We start from the raw sequence: 13708 nt of genomic DNA, 5'->3' as shown, positions 1-13708 counted from the left end.
ATTTAACATATTACATACCGTTTACAGTTCCCGGGGGGCATTCCTGTGTTGAATAACTAATCTGGCCAACTGCAGTATCTGGAAAGGTCAAATTGTCAAGTGTTTGCTCTGGACACTTATTACCTGCAATAAAACCGATTTTGAAAATGTCATTGTTATCCAAGACAAAAACATTCTGCAAGAAAACTCCTCTGAACACTAAAAACCAAAAAATGCTTGTCTTACTTGGGGTTTTTGTCTTGTTTCTAGTACAAATATCTCTTTTTTTAAATCAAGAAGCATTTTTTAGACAAGTAAAAACATTGTTTTGTCAAAATAATCTGCCAATGGGGTAAAATAATCTTGTTTTCGATTTGAAATAAGATTATGTTCTTACTCCATTGGAAGATTATTTTGTTTGTTCTAATGATTAATCATTTAATTTTGACCATTTTGATTTTTGAAAATTTTGAAATGTTTTACGTGTCTAGAAAAGCTCCTTGGGTTAAGAATTTGTAGATATTTGGACTTGAAACAAGACAAAACTGTTTTTTTTTGCAGTAAAATCCTTACCTGTAGGTTGAGTACTGGTTGAATGCTGGCTAGGGTTGACAGTTGATGTTGATAAAGTGGTCGAAATGGTAGTTTGGGTTGAACTGGGGGTCAGTATTGTGGTAATAAGGGTGGCAGATGAGGTTGAAGTGGTAGTAGTTAAAGTACTAGAGGTGGTAAGGGGGGTAGTGAATAAAGTACTAGTAGTAGAAGGGGTGGTAGTGGATAAAGCACTAGTAGTATTAGGGGTGGTAGTGGATAAAGCACTAATAGTAGTAGGGGTGGTGGTGGATAAAGCACTAGTAGTAGTAGGGGTGGTAGTGGATAAAGCACTAGTAGTAGTAGGGGTGGTAGTGGATAAAGCATTAATGGTGGTAGAGGTGCTAGAAAGTGTAGTAGTAAGGGTGGTAGTAGACAAAGTATTATTGGTAATTGGGGTGGTAGTAGAAGAGTTGTTAGGACTGGTAGTAATAGTAGCGGTAGTCACAGTATTATATGTGAAGTTCCAGAAAGGGTAAGCAGAAATCTGTGCCGTAGTATTATTTAGAAAAGCTGTTCAGTTTGAAATCAAGAATCAAGAAATTAATTCAGTTTGGTACAGTGAAATTGCATATATTGTTCTTTATACCATAGATTTGCTGTTAGTTTTTATCATGACACTCTTAGCAGGCACCTTGATGTAAAAACTGCATCAAATTTACCCAACACAGGCTCATTCTGAAAACGTAGCCCTACAGACGTTTCTGGAGACCGCGAATTACGTAGCCAGAGGTACGTATGGCTGCATTAATTTTTTTTTTAAAACGAACGCTACAGGGCAGTGTGACACCGTTCCTTTTTACGCATACCAGCTGACCGCTTACCTATGGACGGCATTTTGGCTGTGACCAGTTTGTTCCATGAGCGCGCCATGTACGTCAGCGGACTTGAGACGCAGAGAGTTGACCACGACGACGGGGTTCGAGTCTGGTGAAGAGCGGTTCCAGAAAGCAGGTAACATAAAAACAGAATCCAAAAAATAAAATAAACAAGTGAATAGCAGGGTGAAAATGTGGTAAAATCTGAAAACGTGGTAAAAAAAAATCAAATGAGGGCTTTTCTTTTTTTTGGATTGCTTTTGAAACGTGTTAGTTGGGTTTAGGTAAGTGGGTGTGTGGGTCAGTCGATCGTTCGCTCAGTCAGTCAAAAAGTCTGTCAAAAAGCCAGTCGACAGCGGCGGTGGATTTACTCGAGAACAGCAGGCGATTTTTAAGATCTAAAAAAGCGTACACAGCGGCCTCTCGTGGATTCGCGAAAACAAAAACTTCAGGGACAGGACGCATTTCGCGGTCTCCAGAAACGTCTGTAGAGGTACGTTTTCAGAATGAGCCTGGGTTGAATTTACCAGCGTTGGGCAAAAAAAAGTTATATATTACAATTTTAAGCCTATATCTTACTCTTAAAAGAATAAATAAAATGCAAAAATAAACATAACATATACATTCACATTACTTTCCTTACAAGTAACCAACACTGTTAATACTGGGTTCGACACAATTCCTTCATGTTGTTCCAACACAAATCGATCAAGTTAACATAATTGTTTAGACAAATTTAAGTGGATTGAACAGAAAACAATTAAGTTGTCCTGTAAAAACATTAAATTGACATCTAACATAGCATCAAAAAACACATTCAAAAAATCAATTACAGTACTCTTGAACTGCAGATGTTTTACATTTTTGTTTTTAGGATTTTTGACAGTCTACAGTAATTGATTTGTGACATGTTTTTAGACGCCAATGTTAGATGTCAATTTGATGTAGTTTTGACATGAATGTAGTCAGTTGATATTAAACCGATTTTCATTTTAGTGTGTATCTTGAGGTCGTTTTGACATCAAGGTGCCCGCTGGGATTAAAGAGTTAAAGATTTAAACAATTAAATAATTTCTTTTGCTGAAACTGGTTTTAAGAGTTAAAAATGTAATACATGCAAAACAATATTATTACCAATGGTTCTTGGTGAAATTTTGAGGTTCTACAAAGCTAAATGGTCAAAGTGAACTGAATCATTGTAAATGCACTCGGGACTGTTTGCAGAGGCTGTTGAGCAAATCGTTAATACACTAAAAAAAAAAGATTTTTGCTGCTTGTTCAAACAGTTTATATGAAATGAGCTGAATCAACACATTCCCAAAGTTTTTGGGGAACAATGTAATAATTTTATGTTCAATCCACTTAAATTTGTCTAAACAATTACATTAACTTAATCGATTTGTGTTGGAACAACATGAAGGGATTGTGTGGAACCCAGCACGTTTTAGTGTATGTTCGATTCTATAAAAGTCTGATCACATTTCTTCACAAATTCAAATAATTTACATCCATTTTTTTAAATTCAACACAGCTTTACATATAGAATGGACTTTCTTTTATATGTGTGCATTCTTACATCCTTGTCAATGTGAGTAACCAAAGCTAGAATGTTATATAATAAAATACAATCTTTTTCTCATTTAATTTTCGGGGGCTGAAAAGAAAGGCCACTCCATCTGCATTTTTTTTTTTAAATCACCATATAACATCTATTATTATGAAAGATAATGTGTAATGTTACAAAAACAAATCCCTTACCTGATATAAATATGAGCATGAGCACTGAGTGATCCATCATCATCCTTTTAATGATCCACATCTGCACCTCAAACATTGTTTGCTTCTGTCTTTTGTAGTCGGAACTCATATGTTTGACATGATATTTGCATTTTCGGGAGGAAAGCTTATGGACACGGTATTTGTGGTATTGGGAATGTTTTGCAAAAACCAAAATGACAAGAAACGTGCAGGGTCAGACAGGTTTGTTTCATTTGTATCTGCTGAGCTCTTATATGCGAATTATTAATTAATTATTTTTTTTTTACATTGACAATACGCATAGGAATAGTGTTGAAATAAAATATCTATATCCTGTAAATATAAATATAATCCATTACTCTACCTGAAGACACAAATGAATATATATTCGGATAACGCAATCACGTCTATGTTTAGGAAGACATTAGGTGAGTAAGGTATTTAATTTTCTGTGGCTTAACCTTTGAATCAATCTCAGTCAATAGGTAAACACATTACCTAACAAATTTGTATACACATCATAACACATTTTTACATAAGAATAATTTGTAAAAATTCTGAAGAGATTCAAAGCAGGACAGAAAACACGCGAGCACTATCACGATATGACGTCTGTGCCAAACAAACCGTTTTGACGTGTAAATAAACACTTCATTGTGTGAAAGATTGGCATATGTCATGCATTTAAAGATAAATTACCTTTTTTTCTCAACTTCATTTTGTTATTCAAAGTCAGCATTGTATTGGATGCAAATTAAGCTACTGGCATTCACTCGTTTCAGATACGCCATGCAACAGGCAAATTAACGGCTCATCTGTGGACAAGCAAAAACCTGAAATGTAGACATACTAGAAAAAATACATAGTGTACTGTAGGATTTACTATAATAAAATGTAGTATTTACTGAAGCATCATGGGAAATTGATAAACTGTGGTAATCATTTTAGGCCTATAGCCTCCTACTTTATAAACTATTAGTAAGCTTGTACTGTATTATATTATAGTATTCTGTTTTTTATTCGTCCACTTCCATAGGCCTACTATATAGAAAACTGTAGTGAATATACATAAATACATACACACATACAGTGCTCAGCATAAATGAATACACCCATTTTGAAAATGAATATTTTTATCCAATTCTCATTCAATATAGCCAATGTATTTTGGTGCATTTAAACAAAACAGATTTATTAAACAGATATATTTATTAAAATAATATTTTAATCACCAAACATTTAGAAATTGAAAGACAAAACAACTAAATTCAGGCAAAATATTGCAAATAAAAATCACAACCTAAAATTTTTTTTTACATTTTTTGCTTCTCTTGATTTTTCCTGTTTTTAATTTGTATTTAATATTTTTCTATAACATATAAATTTGAGTGTACTAGTTTTTGAAGCGTTATCCTAAGTTTTGTTAGATAAACTCCAGATTTGGCTTCAGTACTGACTAATCTAATGTATATGCACAAATATAATATTATAGAGCTTCCTATTAAAAATATGAATTTAAAAGATAGATTTGTGAGGGGTGTACTTCCAGTATATATGCTGTGTGTGTGTGTGTGTATTTATATATATATATATATATAAATATTTATATATATATATATAAATATATATAAAATGCAACACTGCTGTAGTATTCATTAAGTGTCGAAAATACTGTACAATACTATTACAATATGGTTCAAAAACACTATAGTGTTGTTATTATTATTATTACACTATTTACTTTAAAATACTATAGTATTAAAAGTTGCTCAGAGTACAATGGTTGCAGAACATGACCTATAGTAATTAATAATTTGTTTAATTTATTATAGAGTAGTTACTATAACAAATGTAGTTGTAATAGTGTATATGCTTACACACAGAGTTTTAATTTCAGTCAGCCAGCCCCAGGGCATCCTGTTAATTGTCATACAAAATCGCCACGTTTAAGATCTGATTTCTTTCAACAAAAAAACAGCAATCTTCACAGCAATCTTCACTGGCTGAGATACGATATAAAGTGGGTATCAGACCAAACAAGAAGCACTGCATTAAATTATATATATATATATATATATATATATATATATATATATATATATATATATATATATATATATATATATATATATATATATACATCCGTGCCATGTCTTTAAAATATGGAAATTTATTTTACCTATACTATTTTCAATGGAGTTTCTGCGGCATGTGTATTTAGATCAGGGATGTCAAACTCAATTCCTGGAGGGCCGCAGCCCTGCACAGTTTAGTTCCGACCCTAATTAAACACAGCTGATCAAACTAATTTAGTCTTTCAGTCTTGTTTGAAACCTACTGGTAAGTGTGTTGAAGCAGGGCTGGAACTAAACTGTGCAGGGCTGCGGCCCTCCATAAACTGAGTTTGACATCCCTGATTTAGATGGTCTTTCATCTCTTTTTAAGCTTTAACAACCAAATGGATGCTTAAGTCTATTTAACTGATTATATCTGAATTACATTACAACATCGATGCTGTAAAAGGAACCTTACGAAATTGGAAATAGCCACATAAAGCTTTCACCTGAAGTTTATCATTGGCTGAAAAACACTAACTGTGCATAAAGTTCAATACTACATTAAATTACCACATCATATTTACTGGTTTACTATATTAGATTCAAAAACACTACAGTAGGCCTATTTGCCAAAGGAAATATTCAACATTCTATAGTAAATTTATACAAAAAACTTCACCCTTTAGTTAAGAAAAGGCCTCATTTGTAAAGTGGAGTACGATATGGAGGAAAGCTGACTTGCTGGCATGAAAACCTTGCCGAAAATGTTCAAATAATCAGCCAAGAGTTTAGAAAGTACACATCGGCTACAAAGTGTTCATAGTACCATAAACATTTGTTTTCATGATAGCTTTACCCATATGACAGTATATATATATATATATATATATATATATATATATATATATATATATATATATATATATATATATATATACACACACACGTTAATAGATGGTTAATAGATTTATATAGTTTAGTAGCTTTATGGTAATCTAATTCAAACAGCTTGTAAAAAAAAAAAAAAAAAAAAGAAAAAACACTGAACCAAGATGCTAACACAATGTTGTTAACATACTTTGTTGACAGTTTGTTTGGAGTAAAGACTGAAACGTGTTGCTCAAGAACTTAAACGAGAAAAGTATACAGCTAAACAGTGCAAAGGTTAAACACGCTAATCTTTGTAAGCTAATAAAGCTAATTTAGAACCCATGCATCCAAGAGTGATGGCGATGCACACTTGCCTATTTTAAAGGAGAAAATCATCCATTTTAGGGCTGCACAATATAGTTTCAGCATCAATATCGTAATGTGATCACTCGCAATAGTGACATTGCGAGTATACACAATACTAAATCTGAATTAAAATTGATAATTTTGCAAGTGTTTTTTGAGGCCTGTGACTGATATTTAAAAACATTCAGGTGTAAGAAAATGTACCATTTGTAACGTTGAAAAATTAATCACGAATAATTTTATGTAATTGTTTAGAAAATTAAAACTATGCAGAATTATTTTCAATCACAGTGTACCTGAATACATTTCGAATATTTGCAATACAATAAAACATTATTTATGTAATTAGCATATTTTTCTTTATTGAATTTATCTGTTTGTAGATTGTTTATTATATTTTATGCACTCCCTACAGAATCATCCCTAATCAATCTAAAATTATAGATTCTTTACAAACATTTATTCAACTTATCTAGTGAAATTGTAGACATATCGCAATATATAATTGCAAATCAAAACAAAACATGCACACTTACCCAGAAACCTATTTTCAAAGAGAGAGACCTAGAGAAATAATCATCCATATTAGGCCTGTAAAATATATCGTTTAAGCATCGATATCGCAATGTGATCACTCGCACTAGTGACATGGTGAATATACACAATGTTGAATCTGAATTATAATTGATCATTTTGCAAGTGTTTTTGAGGGTTTTAAAATCATTCAGGCGTAAGAAAAATGTACCGTTTTTAACGTTAAAAAATTAATAACAATTAATTTTATAGAATTGTTTATAAAACTATGACAATGCAGAATTATTTTACATTTGATTATTCAATTACTGTATACCTGAATACATTTCAACTCTTTAGAATACAATAAAACGCTATGTAAATAGCATTTATCTTTATTATATTTGTTTGTAGATTATTATATGATATATTTATATTATATATTATATATCTAAAATAATATATTCTTTACAAACATTTAATCAACTTATCAAGTGAAATTGTATTCATATTGCAATATATATATATATATATATATATATATATATATATATATATATATATATATATAGCAAAATAAAAAAACATCGCAATGTGTGATTTTTCCTATATTGTGCAGCCCTAATCCATATGCAAAAATTCAAAACTACAACAAGTAATTATTATTTTAAATTACTTTTAGGTTTGTCAAATTATCATTTTTTTTCCCAAAATAATTTTAAAACTGTGAAAGAAACTACAAATTATGATTCTGCTTGGCACATTTGAAAAGTTACTACACTACATCACTAATTCATTCATTAATTTTCCTTCAGCTTAGTCCCTTTATTCATCAGGGGTCACCAACTTATCCAGCACTACATCACTTATTTTTATTTTATATTTTAATTAACATATATGCAGCTACAAGTCAAGACTTCTTATAAATAGTTTGGCATGCAACCCTTAACTAGCCACCTTTAGTTAAATATATTTAATTAAATAACATTTCTATGATTAATACACTTGGATTGTTTGATTTAGAGAAAGAAAATGATTGATTTATTGGAGAATGTAAAAATAAAAGACATGGCAATGTTCATACACATACAGGAGAAGATAAATTATAGTTTTTTACCAATTAATTTCAACGACCAATATTTCTCCTACTGTATATCACAACATATTTCGGTAACACTTTACAATAAGGTTGTTAGGTAATGTTAAGTAACATAAAAAAACTATTTAAATGTGGCGATGCCATTTGCCCATTAACATCTCCTGCTTGTTGTCAAACTATTTCATAACCATAACAAGCAGCAATTCAATCAAATCTTAATTATAATCTTAACAGCTATCATAACATTATTTATCAATATGTGGCTCTTTTTGTATTATCAGAAGCTACAGAAATTAAAAATGTAAAACAGGAAATAAAATATGACCATTGTTATTGTTTACATCCCTCAAAATGGTCTATTACAGTATTTAATCTTTGTTAACGTTAGTTCATGTTAATGCAGTGCATTAACTAATGTTAACAAGCATGAATTTTGATGGTACTTTATTTACTTTTATTTTAATAATGCATTAGTAAACGCTGTACAAGTAATGTTCATTCTTAGTTATACGGAGTTCAAACCATATTGTAAAGTGAGCCATATTTCTTCTCATTATTATTAATATTTTAAAATATTATTTAGCATTTAGATCGGTTACATGACTGCAATCTTAAGTTTGTCTGTGAATTTAAACAAGAATATTCCAAAATTGTCAAGGTTTACATTTTTATTGGCATTTTATTGTTAGCAAATTTTTAGGGGGAGCAGAAAAATTTGAAACTATATTATTAAACGAATAATTGTAGATCATCTGAGTTCGATTCATGAGACATGAGGTATATGCAAAGACAGTGTGGTGGGAACAGACAGAGATTACAAAGCCAGCAGTTCAAACCTAAGCAGAAACGGACATCAGTGACGTCTTGATCTGGGCTGAGAGCCAGTGGATGAGAAGCTTGACAGACACCGAACATCCCGGTTTAACAAATCTGATCTCCTCTTAGGCTCAATTCAGTTAATCATAACAAGTATTTGATCGAAGAACCCTCAGGAAATGTAATAAAGACACAAACAAGTATTCACACTCAACATTATCCTCCAGAAGTCACTTATTTCTTCTTTTTGTCTTGTGTGTTGGTGAACCAGGCGTCCAGCAGCTTTTTACTGTAGTAGATCTGCCAGCCGTGTACCTGAACTGAAATAATCAAGACTAAGTACATTATAGACACGGCAGAGAAGCCAAAGATGAACCTATAAGCTTTGCCGTGGCGGTAAAGCTGCTGAGCCACAGGGAACATCTCCATTCCTCCGTAAAGAATAGGACCGACGCAGAAAAGCCCGCCGCTGATCATTGAGATGACCAGATAGCTGATGTTGTTTTTTGGCAAAGCCATGAAACTGAAGACAGTAGGTATAATGCTCAGGAGATATGTGTATTCCCATTGGTATGGAGAAGCCACTACTTTATGGGATACCAGGTTGAGTTGGCTGACAAGCACCTGTGCCGCGATAAGAAACCAGACCACTGCATGGGCGATGTTCAATTTCTTGATCTCAGACTTCAGAGCCACACTGTAGGGATTGAAAAGGGTCAGTTCAACAGGAACAGGCAAACTCTGTAACTTAATGCTGTTGTAGTCTGCAATGTCCAAGTTTTTTTAAAGGGAAAGTTCATCCAAAATCTGTAATTCCGTCAATATATTCCTCAATTTATTCTATAATGTGGTTTTAAACCTGTATGTTTTTTTTTATTTCTTTTGAACACAAAAAATATATAGATATTTTGAAGAAGGCTGGCTGCTGGCACCCATTGACTTCCATAGTAGGAAAACAATTACTATAGAAGTCAATGGGTGCCAGCTACTCTATCAGCATTTTTCAAATTATTGTCTTGGTCACACTTTAGTTTAGACAAAGTCCCTTAAGGGTATTTTATAGTCTTTGGTTTAGGTCACAATTCATGTTAAAGTCTAGATAGGATGCAGTTGTGGATACGCACATCAATATAGCATCATTTTTGTGACACTGTATAACAATAGTTATAATTTTTACAGTACTGTGACCATTGCGTTTGGGGTTGGGGTAGGGGTGGATGTAAAAAAAAAAAAACAATTTATTGGGTAATTTAATAAAGAACACTCTGTACAACTACAGTTTTTACATTACTGTGACGGTTGGGTTTAGGGTTGGGCTAGGGGTAGACGTTAATAAAATATAATTAATTGCAAATATAATAAATAATATAAATAGTTCTCGTTAACTTCCGACCGTAAATGTATCTGATCTAGCAAAAACCACAATCCAAGGTATTAGCAAACCAATACTTAACACTACTAGATTAATAAACTACTAATTAGCTATTTAATAATAGTAAGGTAGAAGTTGGGTTTAGGTATTGGGTAGGGTTAGGTATGCAGAATAAGATCATACTTTATAACTACTAAAGAACAGTTAATATCTTAATAATAGGCAGGTAATAAGCCAGTAGCTAAAAGCATGAATTGTGACCTATAATAAAAGTGCTACTATTGTCTTTTGTGTTCAACAGAAAAAAGAAACTCAAATAGGTTTTGAACGTGGGTTGAGTAAATAATGGTTTTGAAGTGAAGGATGGAAGAATTATTGAAAAACATTTTGAGTTTCTTCTGTTAAACAAAAAAAAAAAAAATTATACAAAACTGATATTTAGAAGGAAGATGAAAACCCGTAACCATTGACTTCTGCAGTCTTTGTTTTCCTACTAATGAATACCTAGGAAGTCAATGGCTACAGATTTTCAGGTTTCTTTAGAATATCTTCAGAGCAAAGACAGTTTGGGACCACCTGAGAGTAAGTAAACACTGAGTAAATGTTTTATATTATTATTATTATTATTATTATTGAACTATTACTTAAAATGTACTTTTTCCCCATTTTAATAAAACCAAAATAAAATATTTGAATTCAGTTCAGTTTTAGAACTTTCTTGAACATATTTACATATTGTGACCTTAAAGTCATGGAACATAAAACCTGTTTCATGGATTTATATCATAAAACATAACAAATAGTATAGCAAAAACGTAGTAAAATAGTACTTTGAATCAACATCGGATTTATAAAACAAAAATCTGCCTTTTAAACGAATAGAGATTTGACATTTTTCCTGAAAAATATTGATGAAAGAATTACTGTGAATGACCTTATCTCCAGAAATGTTGTAAAATATGTATATTTCTATTAATCATATTTCATTACATTAACTCCAATTCATGACATTTTGTACCTCATCTGGTAGTGTGACGCGACGCGCTCGCGGTGCTGGTAGTCGCTGCCGTCTGTTCCAGTAGCCCGCGGTCCTGCTCGTGATGCCATGGCAACCCACCTCCGTCGACAACCTGAGGTAGAAGTAAACTCTAAATTTACCTCACTTCTTTGATGTAAAAGTCATTTTGAGGCAAAGCACACTACCGTTAAGGTTCAACAAAAGTACATACAAGTATACTAAATTCGAGCCAACGCGTAACGTTAATTTATAAACCGCGGGAATACACTAAATATAAATGCTTTCTACTGATGAAGGCGCGGTTAATGACTGGAGCTGACAGACTTTAATTGAGGTAAAGTTGGTTTTACATTCACACAATTCAGACTTTCTCATTGTTATATTTTCAAAAAAGCATTCGTTGCAAATTCTAAATAGAGAAATCATAATAGCAGCCCATGACTAGCAAAGTACAGCATTGTTCACAGTCAATTAAATATTGCTAATGTTGTTTTTGAAGTCATACTTACACGCTTTTACTGACCGAATATTCAAAGTAGCATGGAAAACAATATAGGAACCCTGTCACAAGCTGTCACTGAACTAATGTGTGAACATGAAACCAACTCAATCAGAGTTCATTATATTTACTGACACCACCTTTATTTTTTTATAGAATGTGACTGACAGCAACTGTCATAAATACATCCCAATAAAGGAGTAAGTTATGCCACGACTTTACCTGCACACTTTCTGCAGCGATATTACTGAATTTGTGGCATTTTAACAATTATAACAGCTTGAAGAAACACAGCCGAATAACAATGTTAACAAAACCTCTAAAGTTCCACTTCCGTAAATACTCTTAATTTTTGTTACATTTTATTGACTATAACCAAACTACACCAAACACCATGTAAAGCCATTTTAATTCGACTAACTTATTTACAAAACCTTTATAAATCTTTGCAGCAGTATTTGCTTGTTTATTATGAGTTTACGACCTTGTAGTGAGCTGTCAAAACTTGGTTGTTGAGTTAATCAACCTCCCACTCACGTTTTAATGATAGGCATTTATTCAATATTAACGCAGTTTTGATATTAAAACGACGAATTATCAGATCACAACTATAAGTCAATTCAACTTCTGCAGCTTTTGCTGACGCTTCCTTAACGTTCCAGCTGAAGTAACAAAGTGACTTTATGTGAGGCACTACAGGTTTATTTTAACAGTCAGCTTTTCAAATACACAGACTCGCATTTATATATCAAACCTGCGAATATAAAGTTAATTGAACAGTAAGATTTTACTCCTACCTTATTTTGACATGAACCAGCAAACAACTCACACAGCAGAAACGTGAGCAAAAGTATCTCTTCTTCTATCTGTGTGTTCGTCCTGACAGACTAGTACATCGCCCTCATTGGTGTGGAGTGAGAACGATTAATGAATACGAAAATGTCATTCTGCTTTAAAAAAGGATTGATAAATATAACTAGTTATCCAATTTTGCATTTCATTGATGATGTTAGTAAAATAGTGTTAAATTGCTGCTGTCTTTGAGACTAGGAAGCACATTTGTTGTGTAGATTAATGGATACATACATGGTGCGAATTAGACATTGACGATCAGGGGGGTCAAGTTATTTAGTGTAATACAGTCAATTAAATGTATTTATTTAAATGACATCTATTAATTAAACATATTTAAGTTTTCAGTGTTTTGTGGGATATTTTGTGTATTCTGACCTGCAGTATCTCTTTAGCTATAGCTTTAGTTTATATGTATTAGCTTTAGTTTATATGTAGAAACTAGGGTTGTCACGATACCATTAATTCACCCTACGATACTATACCAGCTGAAGTATCATGATACCAAGTAGTATTGTGATACTGTAATTCATAACTTAAGTTATAAAGAAAATTGTCAGAAATACTATATTTTGTTATAATAGGCTTACATCAATTGAATTCATAGTTCCCTATTATTGGAAAAAATATTATTTGTACGTCACCTTACCCAAAATTAATGTATTCTTTTTGTTTATTTTGTAGATAACTGACCATCAAAAAAACTTTAAAATAAGGATGCAAATTATACCAAATAAAATTTTGTACAAAAAGAGCATTTATTCAACAAAAATAGGCTATATGAGGTGGTCAAAAATTGTTTAAATGTTTCCTGTTGCTATTTTGAGTTTTTCATCTATTGTTTTTTTTTTCCATCAGGTAATAATCCAAAGTAACTGTCGTTCTTTTTAGTCGTTCTTTTTAAGAGATTGTCACGATTGTTGTAGCTACTAAATCATATTGACAGGAACACTAATGAACCGGTTCAGATGTGTGTTCAAACTGAAGCGTTAGAAAACGTGCAATAGGCTACCATAAAAGGTGTGAAATCTACACAGTTTTGCAACCTTAAAGGGCTCCACAGACTATTAAAATAAAATGGTCTATTGTTGCACAAACGT

General features: G+C 32.2%; 1 protein-coding gene across 1 annotated transcript; it reads right to left on the bottom strand.

Moving 5' to 3' along the window:
- Nucleotides 1-8701: 8701 nt before the first annotated feature.
- jagn1b (jagunal homolog 1b) lies at nt 8702-12654 on the bottom strand. Its single transcript, XM_056447722.1, has 3 exons — nt 12554-12654; nt 11258-11369; nt 8702-9564 (listed from the first exon to the last, which is right to left on the bottom strand). The coding sequence occupies exons 2-3, from the start codon at nt 11344-11346 to the stop codon at nt 9102-9104; spliced, it is 552 nt and encodes a 183-aa protein (XP_056303697.1). The 5' UTR covers nt 11347-11369; nt 12554-12654; the 3' UTR covers nt 8702-9101.
- Nucleotides 12655-13708: the final 1054 nt, after the last annotated feature.

Source organism: Danio aesculapii, chromosome 22, assembly GCF_903798145.1.
Source record: "Danio aesculapii chromosome 22, fDanAes4.1, whole genome shotgun sequence".
NCBI classification, from domain to species: Eukaryota; Metazoa; Chordata; class Actinopteri; order Cypriniformes; family Danionidae; genus Danio; species Danio aesculapii.
Note: the sequence above shows the minus strand (reverse complement) of the source record. Positions and strands in the feature narration are given on the sequence as shown.

Bases quoted from the DNA above. Each gene is read 5' to 3' on its own strand.
- jagn1b (XM_056447722.1), bottom strand. From the start codon at position 11,346: ATGGCATCACGAGCAGGACCGCGGGCTACTGGAACAGACGGCAGCGAC. The intron at 9,565-11,257 runs GTACAAAATGTC...CAATCCCTACAG, and splicing joins GCGTCACACTACCAGATGAG to TGTGGCTCTGAAGTCTGAGA.